Source organism: Rhipicephalus microplus, chromosome 7 (genome assembly GCF_043290135.1).
Source record: "Rhipicephalus microplus isolate Deutch F79 chromosome 7, USDA_Rmic, whole genome shotgun sequence".
Lineage (NCBI taxonomy): Eukaryota > Metazoa > Arthropoda > Arachnida > Ixodida > Ixodidae > Rhipicephalus > Rhipicephalus microplus.
Genome location: NC_134706.1, coordinates 161,179,993 through 161,198,353, shown reverse-complemented (window position 1 = coordinate 161,198,353; position 18,361 = coordinate 161,179,993). Strand labels below are relative to the sequence as shown.

The 18,361-nt window shown below is 45.1% G+C and overlaps 1 protein-coding gene across 1 annotated transcript in view; it reads left to right on the top strand.

Moving 5' to 3' along the window:
• LOC119179528 (rho GTPase-activating protein 17) overlaps positions 1-18,361 on the top strand; it is a 228,763-nt gene that overhangs the window by 167,948 nt on the left and 42,454 nt on the right. The window contains exons 9-10 of the mRNA XM_037430621.2: positions 4,984-5,031; positions 7,726-7,789. Coding sequence (XP_037286518.2) covers positions 4,984-5,031; positions 7,726-7,789 — 112 coding nt within the window. The remainder of the gene's footprint in view (positions 1-4,983; positions 5,032-7,725; positions 7,790-18,361) is intronic.

Genomic DNA, 18,361 nt, shown 5'->3' with positions numbered 1-18,361 from the left:
TCTTCCTGCTTTGAATTCCATTGTTTGTCGCATGTATTCTAGCACATAATCATCGCTCATCTTTGTTGCTGGTTTATCCTTGATGCCCATGTTTTCCAAGTCCCAGAATCGCTGCAGTTCGTCCACAGTCGTGTCCGACTTGGCACTGACCTTGAGTACCATAACTGTGAATGATTTCATTGGCACACAATGAAGTCCTTGAGGACCTTAGACCGTCTATCCCAACATTGTTTCTATTGCCATTACTTTTGTATGAATCTCACGAATGCGACCAGTGACTACAGTCTAGTAATAATCTGCTTCAGTTAATATTGAAGTTTTCATATTTTTCTTTCTTTGTCTGTCTTCTCTCTGTCATTAGCCAAACAAATTCCCATCGCTTTTGCTCTTTCCTGTATTGCCAACGGTGGCGATAGCAGCATGTCACAAGATATAACTTCTATTTCCGGTGCCTCAATCGTGACTCGCTCCAATGTGGGGTCCTTCCTCACGCTGACCTCGACGACTTTCATGTCTAGTTCCATCTCTTCTCCTCCAAATGATCCTACCGTAATCCTTTCAGATTTTTTTCACCTTGCACGCTAGTTTTCTTGACAGTCTTTTGAGGATGTATGTCCTCTGGCTCCCATTGTTCAGCAGAATCCGTTCGTAGCACCCGCTGTCTTCTCCCTCTGTCCACGGAAAGGCTGTCTGCTGTAGTATGCACTTGTGTTCACCAGACTGCTGTGCGGGCATGTTGCAGGACTTGCTGGTGTCTTACCGGTCAGGTTGCGCGCTTATACGTACTTGTTCAACATCATCACTGCTTTGCTGCTGTGCTGACTTTCCTGCAGGCGTAAGGGTCGACACATGGATGTCGCGTGCCTTCCCTTGCATGTTTTGCAGCATACGTTAGCGTGGCATATCTTTGCCGTGTGGTGATGTCTAGTGCATCTGAAGCACCTTCGCTCCCATTGCAAGGCTTCGTTCTTCTGTTGCATAGTAATGCTTCTTCTGCAATATTCTGTGTTATGTCCAGTCATCTCACAAAAGATGCATTTTTCATCGAGGTGCTTTGAAGCGGAGATGTTCTAGTCCCCTTCATACTGTGCGGTGACTGGGTGACGTCGTATTTGTCCTCTCAAGTTTCTTCTCTGCTGCGTTTATATATCTTTAAAAACTCTATAATTTCTTTCAAACTGCTCGTGCTGTCTCTTGACGCTGAATCCAATTCCGTAGTTACTGGTCTGTTGTCGCCTTTCTCTGTCTCCTTTGTTTTCATCTCAATTCTCATATCCACCGGTAGCACAGATTTTACAACAGGAGCTATCACTGTGGCATAACTATTCATTTCCACTCCTAACGACTGCAATGCTCGTGTGTTCACTTGTAACTTTTGGAAGAGTTTCTTCAACCCATCTACATCTTTAGGACTCTTCACTGCTTCCACGTTTGCTAGATCTTTTATGTAGGTCTCTCTTAAATTATCTTGTCATCCGAAGGTTTCTTTCAAAAGAGTGACTGCACGCTCATGATTATGATCAGAAAACTGCAACCCTTCTATTAGAGACGCAGCCTCCCCGCTCAGAGACACCAGAAGATAATTAAATTTTTTATTCTTGGGCATCTTCAATCTGTTATGCACCGATGTCTCAAACTGATGCCAAAACCTTGGCCATGCTTCTATTAAACTTGATCATCTCAAGACGTGGCAGCGTGACAAGTTCTTGTGTCTCCGAGATTTGGTTAGTACCTTGCATTGAGCTTGCCTGTTCTGTGAATATTCTCGTAGTCATTTGCGTCGCTTGTTGTAACTCGTGTAATTGCTCCTATATTTTTGTCGTTGCGGCAACGATCTTCATTTCATACTGCAAAATTTTTAAAAATTCTGCCTCTGCGTCTTCTTCTTCGATTAGTGGTTCAATCTGTTTGTTAACATGTCTTACGTCGGTGGCACGCTCTTCGTCTAGTTTAGAAGCGTCATAAGTTGCGCTCGATCGGCGTCTTCTTCTATCTTCTTATCAATTTCGCTCGTAAGCGTTGTCATATTAGCCCGAAGCGTCTTACGCTTCTTTGATAGGACCTCTTTATTCATGCTTAAAACGTATTGAAAGAGCTCTTGCCTGTGTATGTGTGTCGCCAACAGTCATCGGTCGGAGTCCATCCCTCGACGGTACGTCGTTGAGCCAGACGCCGCTGTTTCGTTCTTCAACCCATTGTTGCGAATAGGGTTGAAGTGGTTGCGAACCCGTTGCTGCAACTGGGGTTAAAGTCTTTGCGTCTGTCCTCAAATATTCTGGTCACGGCACCATGTTTCAGAAGGACCAGAGAAACCGCAGAACTGATACATCTTCGGTTTATTGTTGACAGAACGAGATTAAAAAAATATATACGAAGCGTGCCTCTGGTCACTTCTTCTTCCCTGCTTTCGAGCACCATCTTTAATCTGTTTTCTATAACATGTTATAAAGGAAAAAGGAGTTTATTTGTCATGACCCAACTAGCCTGCACAATATCTCTTTTTTAAACTGAAACAAAGGACGTGCAAATGTCACACTTTCATTGTTGAAAGGAAGTGCAACTTTGAATAGTACCACAGAAATTAATCGCAGATGCTCGAGAGTGATAAGAGACTCTGAGATAATACTTCAGCTAGACTAGATCAAGCACTGGCAAGTTAAGTCTTACAAAATCGCTTTTTTTCTTTGTTGTTGTTGCTGCCACTATGCTTGATGTTGGCATGATTCGTCCTTGGCAACCACATATTGTGTCTACTTGAATGTCATACAAGTTTCCTTCCCGATTTTTTTTCTACCTCGAAGTCAACCCTCACATTACAATACACTTAGACACAAAAGAATACACTTAAAACTCAATATAGCGAACATGGATATACCGAATTATCGGTTATAATGAAGGAAGTGGAAAATGGTCCTGCAAGAGATAGGTGCAGTGTTAGAAATCAGCTTTATAAAAAGTTTTTGAATATAACAAACTTATTTTATTGTAAGATGCAGCTTTGTTATAATGAGGTTTGTATGTACCAGAGTTCACTAAATTCAGCTTATCTGAAAATTGCACTGACGCACAGACTTCTTTTATCTTGTTTAATTTTTTCTTCCTGAACTGAATGAAAAGTTAATCCTCAATAACGTTACAATCGAGTAAATACAATACTTCGTGGTCTGAAGATTGCATTATACCACAAGCTCGGATCTGTTTTCCTCTACTCGGATACTGCCTTTCAAGTCTCAGCGAAATTATAAAACCGTGGTATTGATAAATTCATTCATTAACACCAACTTTCTACTACATGTGAGTACGTTTTCTGCACCTACCCGTAACACAAGGCATGCAGGCAATGGCAACATTAACCTTCCCAATAGTAGGAATGTATATAACGAACAGTTAATTCAGTTCACTGGCGCTAAAACCTGGAACACTGATCCAATTGAAGTTAAACTTGCCCGCAAATTTAATTTGACTTGCAAAATACATTTTGTCAATCAGTCGTGTTCCTAACCACAGTGAAGCTCACATCTACAGTCACCGACCGTTTATACGGACTTGACGGGAACCGCCGAAAAGTCCGAATAATCGGGAGTTCGAAAAAACAGATTCACTTGAAAAAAAAGCGGTCTTATAGGCTAGGCCCTATTGCCCGAAAAACTGTCTAGTCTGCACACACGCGCACTTCCGAGACAGTTTGCTTGGAAATAGAAAATTCCCGAGCCACTTCAGACTGAGGTCGGCTGCCTTCTACCTGGTGTATTATCTCTGCTTTCTTTGCCATCCTGAGCATCTTGTAGCTCCCACGTTGGCCGCGTTTCTTCACTCCCAAGGGTGCAGCAACGGGTGGCATCATAGCCATTTCAGCACGCCACAGAACACGCAAGAGAGCGAGAACACAGAGAACAAGAGGAACCAGGCCTAGCCGCAGAAGCAGCTGACTGACACGCTGACACCGCTGACACGCGCCAAACGCCACAGCCAACAGACTCCGTAGGTGGCTTGGCTTGGCTGCTCGACTGGCTAAGAAAAAAAAAAAAAACGCAACACTACAAATAGCCTTCGAGATCCGCAATGGCGATTTCTGCGTGCATTTTTTTGACATTGGCCCGATGTCCGTCCATCGCTAGTGCAGCATATCAGTGCTGGCTACCTAGCAAACGTATTGTTAACGTCGCTGTCAGCATGTAATTGCGTACGGCAATGCATGCGGTCAGTCAAACGGAGTCCGAATAATGGAACGGTGCATAGTGGGGCGTCCGAATTTTCGGTCGTGAGTTTACATTGGGATCAATGGGGCAAGTGGCGGTGCTACGGAGATGTCCGAATAAACGGGCGTGTTTGAATTTTCGGCGTCCGAATAAACGGTCGGCGATTGTATATATATATATATTTTCCTATGTCTCACCTGGCACATATTCTTCTCTTTCTTGTGTTTTTTCTTTGTTTTTACGCAAGTTCGACTGTTGTTTATTCCTCAACTCAGCCCTATGCAAAAATTCTGCCCAGTCTTTTTGAATACCCCGTGTTTTGTACTTTTTACAATGTGTGCCATTAGTTCTTCTTTATTGCTTGTGTACTTAAGATTTTGCAGCAATCTTGTATTAATTGTGATGTGCATTTCATTATATATAATATACCTTTGAAGCTACTTAATCATTGAACTTGTATAGAGATTCATATCTCATATCATATCATATCATGTGCTTCTCTACTCTTGACATGTCAAAAATATTCATGTACTAGGTTGGACCTGTTACTACCCACACAGGCTAATGGTCTCAATACTTTGTAACCACTTTTGTTTTAAGTGCATTGAATAAACACTGACTGATAGATTGCTTCATTGATTACCGAGTTGTCACTTGGAAAATCTGTTCTACCTTCTGCCATTTTGTTAGGAGTTCCATTTCTGCATCACAGTATGTTCTTTGATAAGTCTTAGTTCATTCAACTTTTGTCGATAAAATATGTTGCCCTTTTTTTGTGTTGCAGGGGCTGTTCCGTATTACGGGTAGTGCTTCAAAGATCAAAAAGCTCAAGGTGAGGGCATCGCGAGTTAAACATGAATTTCTGGCCTTAACATTGTAGTGACTGTTACTTGGTTAGTGCAGTGCTTCCTTTTAAACTCTCGCATGCGTTAGACGCACGCGTCAACAAACATTGAGAGGAACGTGGCATCCTGTTCAGCCTGTTTTATGCACTTAATTATCTGTACACTACTGTGCATAAGTGATTTTTTGTTTTGTTTTGTTCATGAAAGATGAGTTTTCTATAGAGCTGTGCGAATAGCAACATTTTGGGTGCCAAGTGAATTCAAGTATTAAAGTTTGAGTGCAAACGAATAGAATATTTTTCGAATGGTTGTTGAATATTTGCTTAATATTTTTTAAATACGTCGAAGTGAAATTGCAGAAAGAATTACTAAAGATCATTACAAACATTCTTATGTGATAGGAACATGACAAGTGAATTCAAGTATTAAAGTTTGAGTGCAAACGAATAGAATATTTTTCGAATGGTTGTTGAATATTTGCTTAATATTTTTGAAATACGTCGAAGTGAAATTGCAGAAAGAATTACTAAAGATCATTACAAACATTCTTATGTGATAGGAACATAGAACTCTTTATTTTGGCTGGGTTGGTGAAGTGCCGGAGGGATGATTTTCTCTAGTTGTTTTATCAAGAATGAGGCAATGCAGAGGCCTAATTGCATTTACTGCATAATTTGGGACAACTGGTGTGGTGCCAACAACGCTCCAGATGTGAAGGTTAAAAACTGCTGTTGCCTCCATCTCTCCCATCTGTGGAGAGCCAACTGATTTGGCAGACAAGGGCATGCTTACTTAGAATTCGGAGTTGCTTATCTCCTCCCTAGAAGTTAGTGTGTAAAAATATCTGAAAATTTTCATGCAACTTTCACAGACTTTTGGGCTTTAAACGGCATGAAGGCCCCAATTTCTGCCACGTAATTTCAATCCAGCGGTTTTATGAATCAGTCCACTTATGGCTTTTGGAGAGCCCTGCAGGCAGCTTTGTTAGAATACTTGAACGTGATGCGGCAAAGCATGTTGAAAACGTGAAGGGGCTGTTTTAAGGGTGCAGTGCATATCCATGGTGGAATGCAATGTTGTCTTTAGTCAATACACTTGCATTTGTAGCAGAGTTGGAATGGCAGGTTAGCTGCACTGCAATAGTGTAATGGGTTGAAGCATCTAAAGAATCTGAATGGGTCATTGCCAATTGGACATTGACTCTTTCATCGCAAAGTTCGAATATTTCGAATAGTGAAATTACAGTTTGAATCGAGTCCAATAGCAAACTCTATTCGAGCAATATTCCAATGTTTGAATATTTACGCACACCTTCTTTTGTATATGAGTAAATGAGTTTTATAATTGTGCTCAAAGCATTTTGTTATACAGTAAAAGCTCGTTAATTCGGATTTCACGGGACCGGAAAAGCTGTCTGAATTAACCGAATGCCGAATTAACGAATGAACAGGGAAAACAACATTTAAAATCAAGCTGCAGAAGCATACCTTTATTTGTTGAAGTATTTTGTAATTGTCGTCTGTGTTTGCGCGCAGATTCCGGCTGACATCACAATTTTTCTTAACTGTTCCAAATGGCCAACAGCACGCAAGCTGTCGGGAGTGTTCAGGCAAGCATCCTCTAATATTAACAGCGCCTCCGAGACTTCCCGTGAGGTGCGATGAGGTCGCGGATGTATCTCCTCGCATGATTCTTTGTCGGAATCGTGGTCTTCATGGACGCCCGTGACATCATTAATAATCTCTTGATCGGTCAGGAGACCACTCGTGGCGACACCATGATCAATCGCGATGTAGTCCTGAAAGGTCACATCTGTGGGAGGGACAGCATCGAAAGTCGGGCAGTCATCGTCGGTGGACTCGGTCGGTGGACTCTGCCACTTTTTCGGCGTTGCCATCACTGTAGCGCACGATGGTGGTGGCATGCAAATACGGTCACAATGGAAGAAAAAGAGAACTCCACAAGAAGAGATGGTTCCGACACGACAACGCAAGGGAAAATGGCGTCGGAGGCGCTGAGTGGAGAAGAAAGAAGACGCCGACGTTCGGTGACGCTGCGATCGCCCCCACTAGTTGATGGTGATGGCGATGCCACTCAGGTTTCGGTTTCACTCCAGTGGTGCCAGCGCTGCTTTATCACACTTTTGTGTAGCAGCAGCCGTCAGCATTTGTCCGAATTAAGCAGTGCGGAGCCGAATCCCGACGAAATAACGAAGGTTTGGTCCCATAGATTAACATGCACTTTGGCCGAGACCAATAGAGCCGTCCAAATTATCCGAATTTCCGAATTAACGGGTGTTGAATTTACGAGCTTTTACTGTACTTTTTCGTCAAAATTTGAAGAGATGCTTCTGCAGTATCGTGTATGCTAAATCCCGATATGTCCGGTCTATTTAACTCGGTAACAACTGTGTGTATATCTCGATTAACTATGCATGCTCTGAAACCCGCAGGGCGCGGGTTCGAATCCCGGCTGCGGCGGCTGCATTTCCGATGGAGGCGGAAATGTTGTAGGCCCGTGTGCTCAGATTTGGGTGCACGTTAAAGAACCCCAGGTGGTCTAAATTTCCGGAGCCCTCCACTACGGCGTCTCTCATAATCATATAGTGGTTTTGGGACGTTAAACCCCACATATCAATCAATTATGCATGCTCTGAATTCCTGCGGATTCTTTCATTTCAGAGCGCGTTCAACGCGGGTTTTGCTGACATGAGCGAATTCGAGAGGGATCCCCACACAGTGGCAAGTGAGTCACTTTGTTGCCTTGTACATTGTATACCTGTGCATGTGTGCATTTTCTTCAGTGCCTTTCTTCAAAACACAAAAGCATGTTCATGCAATATCCTTTGTTTTTAATGATCTAAAGTCGACACCTCCGTTTTCACTTTGTAGTATCGGCAACAACATCGGATCAAGCGGACATGGTTCAGTTTAGGCTTGTGCGAATAGTGAATTTGAGGTTCTAAGCGTATAGTGATTTTGGAGCAGTAATTTTTAATCAAATTTGAATAGTATATATCACATGTTATAAAAAAAGTGAGCATATTTGTCATGACCTAACTACCCTGCACAATATTTTTTTTTTCGAAAACTAAAATACGGCTTGTACAAATGCCACTTTTTTTTGTTTAGGAGTAAACTTTGAATAGTAGGAGGATCTGACTTTTATTAGAATGCAAGTGACAATCGGTCAAATATGTTCTTTTAAAGTTTACGGTACTAAAAGCATATAAGCCGGTATAACAAGCATTTAAACTTAAGTAATGATGAATCGATGTGAGAGTAAAATGTTCGTTTAACCTTGATGTAGACCTTTGAGACAGTGTAGAATTTTTCTGGTCAAGTCTTTTCATGGCTTAGCACTTCAGTGTAGTGAAACCTCCTTTATTGTGTATGCTAGCAAACTAATACATTTAATTAGGTGTTTTCTCAGCTTTGCACCCCTTACTGCACTAAAACTATTTTTATAGAGGGTTAGATGTACACTACTAATATATTGTTACGTAAGATGGGGTAACTTGAGGGGGTTTTTAATGTGCTCTGAGACCGCAATCACAGTAGATGCAATGTCGTCTTCCTTCTCTACCTGTGCTTCCCTTGTTTTTCCTGGTAGTGACACTTCATATCATTCCTCCTGTCTCAGATGAAGCCCTCTGGGCGAGTCATTTTTGTATCCTTCATGTAAACGGCTTCAGGCGGGCCACATGCGTAACCCCTGTTTTGCATGAACGTCGGCTACTAGTGGTGACATGTGCAATTTCATAGTTGACCTCGCTGAGACGATGGAGTGTCACGAATGGACCGGCGTAGTGTGCCAGTAGCTTCGGCTCAAGCCACGTCTGCGTATTGGGATCCACACCCATACTAGATGACCGGGGGCATAGGTTATGTGCCGGTGTTGACTGTCGTAGCGAGTTTTGAAGGACTCTTGCACTGCCAGTGTTCGTAAGCAGGCAAGTCGACGTGTCTCTTCCGCACGACACAAAGTTTCCGCATTTTTGAAATCGGCATGGATGACAAAAGGACAGACAGTGTCCAGCGTATGTTGAAGTGATCATGCGTACAGCTGATAGAAAGGGCTGTAGCCTGTCGTTTCGTCTTTCACCATGTTGAAGGCGTACGTGACAAATGGTAATACTTCATCCCAGTTATTGTGGTCGGAGACGACGTACATTGACAACATGTTGATGAATGTTTGGTTTGTGCGCTCGGTCAGGCCGTTACTTTGTGGATGATACACAGTTGAGTGTTCGAACTCGGAGGCACACAAATGAAGTAATGATTTCACAATATCGGCGGTAAAATGTTGTCCATGGTCACTTATTATCACACGAGGTGGCCCGTGTCGGAGGATGACTGAATGCAACAGGAACTCCGAAACCTGGACTGCCGTGGCGGAGGATAAGGCAGCCGTCTCACAGTACTGCGTCAGGTAGTCGGCACATACAATTATCCACCGATTACCTTTTGAGGAGCGTGGAAATGGTCAGATCATGGATCAGATCAATGCCGACCTTTTCAAAAGGGGAACCGGGAGGCTTTACGGGATGCAGGTGACCGACTGGAGCTGAGGTGGGCCGCTTGTGGCTCTGACACTGCGTACAGCTGGCCACATAGTTTTGAATTGTCTTGCTCATTTTTGGCCAATAGAACCGCTCTTTCGTGGGACTAAGTGTTCGTACGGTTCTTAGATAGCCAGAAGTGGGGTCATCACGCGTGAGACGCAGAACAGACGTTTGGAGGGACGCAGAAACAACCAGCAGAAAACGGGCGCCCGTCGTGGACAAGTTTCTTTGGTAAAGAAGACCATTTCGGATGCGGAATCGGCCTTCGCTTATGGACTTTCTTGCTTCAGGGAAGAGAGCTTTCAAGCTTGGGTCATTACGCTGCTCAGCGGCGAAAGTCATGGCATTAGGAAATCCAGACGACAGAGAAGCGATAAGGTGGTCAAAGTTATCGGCTTCACAATCTGTCGTCGGTAGCGGCATTTTGGAGAGGCAATCCGCATCAGCGTGTAGACAGCCAGTCTTGTATAAAATGGTGAAGACATATTCTTGCAAACAAATGGCCGATCGTGCGAGGCGGCCGGATGGGTTACGAAGGTTGACCAGCCAACACAGGGAATGGTGATCTGTGATGATAGTGAACGGGCGACCATAGATGTATGAGCGAAACCGTTGCACGGCAAAGACTACAGCTAGGCATTCCTGTTCGGTCACTGTGTAGTTGCGTTCAGGCTTGCTTAAAGAACGACTGCGTACTCCACGACGTGTTCCTTCTTACCAGAACGCTGAACGAGAATGGCGCCGATACCGATGCCACTTGCGTCTGTGTGAATTTCCGGGGGCGAGGAAGGATTGAAGTGCCGAAATATTGGCTGCGAAGTTAACAAACACTTCAGTTGGTGAAAAGCGGCATCACACTCGGAGGTCCACTAAAACGTGCTGTTTTTGCATAGAAGGCTCGTCAGGAGGGGAATGACATCCGCAAACCTGGGTACGAACAAGCGGAAATACGAGCAGAGCCGGATGGAGCTACACAGTTGTTTCACAGATTTAGGACGCTCGAACGATTCAACGGCCGCTGTCTTTTGTGGGTCAGTTCTAATGGCATCTTTATCGACGAGATGTCCCAACACCAATGTCTGTCGCTCACCAAAGTGGCACTTTTTTTAATTCAATACAAGGCCAGCTTTTCCAATGCAGTTGAGCCGGAGGTCTAGGTGAGTGTTGTGCTCCTCAAACATACGTCCAACAATTACGACATCGTCAAGGTAACACATGCATATATGCCATTTTAAACCACGCAATATAGAGTCCACAAATCTTTCGAATGTCGCTGCAGCATTACATAATCCGAATGGCATAACGTTGAACTAGTAAAGTTCGTCGGTCATAACGAATGCCATCTTTTCTTTGTCAGCTACATGCATCGGAATTCGCCAGTAAGCTGATCTCAGATCAACAGATGAAAAGTAGAAAGCGGAATATAGGCAGTCTAGAGCGTCATCGATGCGCGGCAGTGGATAGACGTCTTTCTTGGTAACAGAATTCACTTGGCAAAATCTCCAAGTACCATCCTTCTTCCTCACTAGAATGACCAGAGCAGCCCACGGACTTGCCGATTCCTGTGTTATTCCCTTTTCCAGCATTTCTTGGAATTGCTCATCGATGATCTTGCGCTCTGATGGTGCCACTCATTAAGGTTTGTGCCTAATGGGATGCCCGGGCTCGGTGTGGATCTGATGACGTATCCGGGACGCTGGAATTAAGGGCCTTTGGCTGTTTTTTAGAAAAATTGAACCTTTCCAGTGCTTAGATAGAACGTCGAGCAGTGTATGACGTTCGCTTTGGTCAAGTGAATTATTGACCATTTGTAGCAATTGGGCATACTCTGAACCTTGTGATCCTAGATGTTCATTTTGGCTTGTAGCATCAACAAGCGCAACTAGCGTCATAGATGATTTGGGTCTAAATACTGCAAGTTTTATGCCGCCTGGCAAAACTGCAGGCTCCATGGAACTGTTCATTGTCCACACACACCTGCCCGTCTATCAACGACTGACACTATACAATGGCGAATAAGAATGTTCTTTTTCAGGCATGCCAAGGGAATCTATTCGAGTGTGGCATCGAACGTGCCACAGTTGTCACTGGAACATGTCATGGGAGCACACACACAGCAGAAAAGGCAGGAACGACTGTGTCCACGGAGACGAATAAGATGCATTCATCTGGATAGGAATTTTCTAAGAGTGCCGTTGGGAAAGTATGGTGTATGGAAAGATGCCCACTTTTGCAGTCTACAGTTACCCCACACTCAAGCAAGAAGTCGATGCTCAAGATAACGTCATGTGTAGACCGCGGAATAACCGAGAACTCTGTGCAAAATACCTTGCCACACTGGGAGACGTCCCCAGTACAATATCCCACCGGACACAACACATCACCACTTACACCACGAAATGTCACACCACGGTTCAGGCAAAACATCACTTTAGGTCTTAGCAGGTTCTTAAAATTTACACTCATCACTGAGACTGTCGCGCCTGTATCCACAAGTGCCATAGTAGCCACTTCATCGACAACTACATGAACTCTGTTCTTCATCATAAACGCTGACGGGGGTATATCTGTAGATAGCGCCTGTGATCTCGCGGCCTCACCCCCACTGGCCGCACCGACTAGTTTTCCGGCGGCGGTGTCCGTGTGCGTCGCCGTGGCGACGGCGATCGTGGAGCACGTGGAGCTGGTGGTGGCGTCAAACTTTGATCAGAGGCCGGCGAGGGGTAGTGTGACCCGGTAAGTGCGCGTGGTTTTCACGACGTGGAGGTTGAAAGGTTGGTGAGACATGTACAAAGGCTGTCCCTGATATGGGTGGTGATCACAAAAACATGCGATGTGACCCAGAACGCCACAGTTGTAGCACACCGGAATCGGTCGAGGGGCACGTGGCTGCTCAGCGTAACGACTCCTCTCGGAAAACATGGGATAGTGGTGCTGCTCTTCAGGGGCACCGTAGGCAGGCGATGTTGGGTAACCAGGCGGGCGAAAACTTCGTTCGTAATTTAGAGGTGGTTGACATGGAAATCCAGCTTGCCGTGTGCCTTGATATTCATATGCGTCTGCTGTGTTGATCGATGGTTGCCATGGTGGAAGAGAAAGAGGATTCTGCACACGTTCTGGTTTGCTTGCGTATGCATGCTGAAAATCCCTGGGGTGATGATAGGTCTGCTGACATCAAAGCAGCTCTTCTCCGACGATCTGCCGTATGGTCAAAGCAAGGTCGTTAGGCGGCACTGTTTCAACACTAGCCATAGTGGGGACGGTGGACAGGCGACCGAATTTCGGAGAAATTCGTCGCATCTTGAGGGATTGAAAGGTACGACAGTGCTTCATCACGTTGGACACGGAGTACAGGCAGTCTTCCCAATTAAGAAATTGTACACGTCTTTGGCTATACCCTTGAGAACGTGTCCAACCTTGTCCTCTTCAGACATCCTTGCATTCACAATCCTGTACAGCTTCAAGATTTCTTCGATGTACGTCGTACATGTTTCTCCTAGAAGCTGTGCCCTCTGAGACAATGTATGCTTCGCGCGTTTTTCTTTGCGTCAGAATCACCGAAGCACTTCTGCACTTCTTCAGCAAAATGTTCCCAAGTCGGGAACATGTCCTTGTGGTTCTCGTACCACATGAGGGCGGTGTCAGTTAACTAGAATACAACATGATTGAGCTGTTCGTTTGAGTCCTAGGCATTCTTCCTGCTCACCCGCTTGTAGTTCTTGAGCCACACGTCGACATCTTCTCCTGAAGTTCCACCGAAGTTTGGTGGCACTCTGTAGTATGGCAAGGAAACCATTGGAGTTGGCCTCGAAGCCTTGGATGGCTGCTCTTGGGCCAATGCGATCAACGAAGGTGGGAGTCCGGCGAGGCGGCGGCTACGACGAAATCCTGGTAGTGAAGCTCCGGTCTTTGAGTTTGTCTTACCCAGCATCTCCACCAAATTGTTACGTAAGGTGAGGTAACTTAAGGGGGTTTTTAATGGGCACTGAGACCACGATCACAGTATAAGCAACATTGTCTTCCTTCTCTACCCACGCTTCCCCTGTTTTTCCTGTTAGTCACACTTTGTATCAATATCGTATTTACTCGCATAATCCTCGCACTATTTCTCGCAGAAAATGGATGGAAAGTTGAGGGGGTTGGGGTGTGGAAAGCGAGAATTCACGAGGAAAATTTTTGATAGTACATGTAATGCTTAAGAGATGGCGCCAGGCTGTCGTGCGCTATCATAAACAGTTGTTGGAAGGAGCAGACGACATTATGGCTGCCATTTTCAAGGTTGCGATAGTCACTCGCAGAAAAAAAAAAAATTTATTTTCGTTGGGCAACATGGGGGAGGGTGCGAGAATTATGCGAGTAAATGCGATACACGTATTCGATCATATTGAATACTTCAAAATTTTCAATAATTTAAGTTTGAATCAAAGCAAATTCAAATACTGTAATATTCGCTGGGATATTCAAGGTTATTTGAATATTCGAAGCATTTGAATATTATTAGATGCCGAGTTAAGTTCATTTGCAAGAGTTTCTTTTGCCATTGTTGTACTGAAGCTTAAGGAAAGGGTTTAAAGTGGCAAAGGTGACCTTCACAGGCACTGTTGTTACGTTAACATTTGTTGGACCAATTTGTTTTTTTGTTGGTATTGAAAGGAAAATTGGCATTTTTACAATCTGTGTAATCAACTCAATCGCATGTCTGTTATGAACAGACTGTAGTCAAATGTTAACATGTATTCCTTACATGTCATTACAGTAAAAAAAACATATCAGTTATAATGACTGTTTCGGTGCACTTACGGCTTTCTTATGCTACCCATTGAAACTGCTGTTACATATAGCGAACATTTTTCAAAGCCTCCTACATTTACAACGAGCACTTTTGACATGGTTGCAGGGAAAATATGGTGCATGCGAAGTGAAAAAAAAAATTTTAAAGAGCAGGCATTCTGAAGCATACGCACTCACGCTCACATGTACTTCGCTGCAGTTTACTTGCAACAAAGATATTGTAGATTCTGGCAAGCACCGCCCACCGATTTCCGACGCTGCGAGCGATGTCACTCACTTTCCAGGCATTTCTTCGCTGTCAGAACGGCAGATGAAAAAAATGAATAGGAGGCAGAATGAAGACTTGCAGTCTGCTTTCACACAGCAAAATTTTCTGACGCCATCATCATCATCTATGACTGCTAACGATTAACCAAACAACGTCTCCAAATACAAAAAGCAATAGCTTTTTGTTGAAGAGTTCCCTGCGACGCTCAACTCGCCAATGCCACAATGTGACACAAAAAGTCTTCCGCGCTTCTGTAAAGGGTGATACTGGTAAATCAATAATAATGACTTCCTGATGGTTGCAGCGTGCATTAATGCATAGGCATCAGAAAAGCGCAAAGGTGAGGTGGCCGATGGTGTGTCATTTTTACTCATCGCTGACAACCTTATCACGGTCGTCTGCAGATACCTGCTCAACATCACGTGTTACAAGTACGCTTGTGCGAATATTCGAATGCTTCGAATATTTGAATGAATTGCAGCGTATTCGAATTCGCTTTGACTCGAATTTAAATTATTGAAAATTTCGAAGTATTCGCAAAGAACAAAAAAATGCATAATTCGAAATTACTGCTTGTAAAGGTGGTTTCCCTGTAGAGTAGTGATGCTGAATTATGAAAGAATCTATCCAGGAGAAGTGTGCTCTGCCGCAAAGCCCCTCTACAAGTTTAAAGGGGCCCTGGGACACTTTTTAGCATTGTCAGAAAACGCTGCTGATCGGTAGTCAAGGCTACCGAGGACGCGCAAGTCAATCGCAGCACGCGGCGTGCGATTCACAATAAATTCTCAAAGTCAGCTGAAGATTGCTCTCTTCTCTCAGCAAATGATTCCACAAGCTCAGAAAGCATGCATGACGTATTTTCTTTCTGCATGCCATTCCTCCCCGCTTAGCGCCCACCGCTTTTGTCGGGACGAGAAGAGACAATGCACTTGCAGCATTCGAGAAATCCTTGCAACTTCGCGTGTACTGGGTGGACTCTAAAATTTTTTGAGGCGGTGAATTCATGAGGCAATAAGCTTTTTAGTGAATACATTTTGTGGCTACTTGAAAGTTGGAGGGCCCTTTTAAATAAAAATATTACCTTCAAATCAATTCATTTTATTAAGCTTAAAAGCTTGTTATGATGGCTTATATGCTCTAAGTATAATAAATTTTAAAATGTTACGCATTTTAAGGGTTATGACTCGCAGCCTGCTGAAAGCCAAATTCCGCTCTTACTCAAAGTTGTTTCGACTTCCCTTGAACGAAAAAAGAAATGGCATTTGCAAAGAGGCCCTATTTCAATTTTTAAAAAATATTGTGCAGTTAGGTCATGATAAATATGCCCATTTTTCATTATATGTCATACATACTATTCGAATTCGATTTGAAATTATTCATCCAAAATCACTATTCGCTTCGAGCCCGAAATTCACTATTCGCACAAGCCTAGTTACACAAGTACAAGTTGCATGGTAATACAAGCATTGTGGTACAAGTGCATCATGCTGCCGTTAGCAAGTTCGCTGCTGCCATGCATCGCTTGCAAAATGCATGTCTTTGTTGTGTTGAATGAACAGGCTACTCACCACACCTGAGCACAATTCGGAGTGAAACATGCGTGAAGAACGCACAAACGCATGCACACATCAGGCTGCATGCGGCAATGAGAGCCAAGAAAGCAGTGTGCTGCACACAACTAGGCAGAGATGATTTTTTGCACCTGGTGGTACTGCATCATTGTGGAATGGTGCAAGTTCATTACGAACGTGGTTTAGTTCACTTGGAGCTCACACTGGGCATCACTTAACACGTGGAAAAGCCTGACTTTCACCAGAGTTGTTGTTAGCACTTAGAAAATACACCAAAAAGAAAATGTGGTTTCGTAGCTATGTGCATGTTTTTGAGGGCGAGTCCATACCGTATTTTCACGCATATAACCCGCACCAAAAACCCAAAAGTTTCAGTGGCAAAGTGGAGGTGAGGATAATACGCGGGGTTTTTTCTATAGTGCTGCTTCACAGCAATGTGTGTTGTGCTGTGAAGCCCCTTGACAGTGTAACGAAGGCTACGGAGGCGGTTTCCGCAAATTCGTGTTGCTTCGCAAGTAGCACGGCAGCTTGCGGCCGATTTTGGTTTCGCTTGCTTGCATCATTGAAGCGTTTAGAAAAACCTTTGGGGAAAGGCAATTCAATTGTTCAGTGTAAAATCTCACTGTCACACCACAAGTATATTTTTTGGACGTTCGCGGCCGCTCAGTGACCCTCCACATGTCTTTACGTCACGGACGCCATGTTTACTTTTGGAAAGGGCTTGCCGAAAAGGTGGTGCTGTCTAAGAAAGTTCCATAATAAATAAAGTAAGTTCCATAATAAATAAAGCAGTATTTCTTTCAGCAAGGCAAATGAGATGTTATAGTGCCTATAGAGATATTATCAGAAAATTAATGTACTACTTTTTGACGCGGTAGCAGGCATGCATTTCGGTTCTGTTGTTTCCAGGGTGCTGTTACAGTGTACTAGAAGGGGTAGTGCTGTCAAGTTGTCGGCGAGTGTGAGCGCTCTTTACCTCGCTGATACCGCTAGTTCTCCACATCTCGACCCGTTCGCCAAGCCTAAGTCGATCTGTTCTGTCACCATGAGTAGCGTACAGCGGCAGGCCTTCACGGCACAGCAAAAGCTTAAGATCATCGCCGTCGCCGAGGAATTTGGAAATCCCGAAGCGGGAAGATGGCACGATGTGGACGAGTCCTGCGTGCGACTGTGGAGAAAGAAGAAAGAGAGCCTACAAGCCGCGCATCGTGACCATAGGTCATTTCGTGGCCCCAAGACCCTGAGCTGGAGGCGGAGCTAGTAAAGTTCATCGAAGATGTGAGAAGCAGGGGTCACGCCGTATCGACCGAGATGGCCCAAGTGGAAGCGCGGCAACTTTCGAGGAAGCTAGGCCTACCTCACAAGTTCGGTGCGAGCCGCGGATGGCTGCACCGCTTGTGGGAATTGAGGCTGGCCCGCTGCCTTTGCGCGGGCTTTCCCGCCTTTCTGCCATTCTCATGTCCCGACATGTCTGCCCTCCTTTGCTGTCAGCCGCGCTGGGAAGGGCGGAGTGACGTTTAACTCTCTCACCCGGTAGCGGATGTTGACTGTGGCGCCGCGCGCGGGGAGCCTCCCGAGAGGTTTTCGCGCGCTGCGTCGGGAGCGGTGAGTACAGTCCGGGACTTCAAACGGTGAGCCACGCATTCTTTTCCGTCCGTCGAGTCCCGTCGCTCGGGGCTCGTCGGACTTCGCTGACGGCGCCTCGCGCCCGATGCGAACGCTCACCTTTTGTTGCCCCGCTGCGTACTCACGGCCGAAGGGCAGTACGGTGTCCTAGTGCGTGGCCTCGCTACGCCGACCCGTCTCCCTTCGAAGCCCACGCGAGCGCCTTTGCCCTCGCTCGAGCAACCGGGCCTTTGCTCCGGTGTCTCCGTGGATCGGCTTTACCGCGGAGACGTGCTCGTGGCACCCCTGTGTAGTACTTTGTGCCCGTGGCGTGGATAAGCCTACTTGCTTTCCCGCCGCGCCTATTTGCAACGGGCTGTACTGCGTTTGGTGTTGCCACAATAAAGTGTTGCGACTTGAGCAGTATCGTGTTTCCCGCCACGGCGACGGTTAACGCGTGCCCTGCGGCTCGCTGAGACCGGACCCACGCTGGTGGCCGTACTCCTTCGGGATACGTG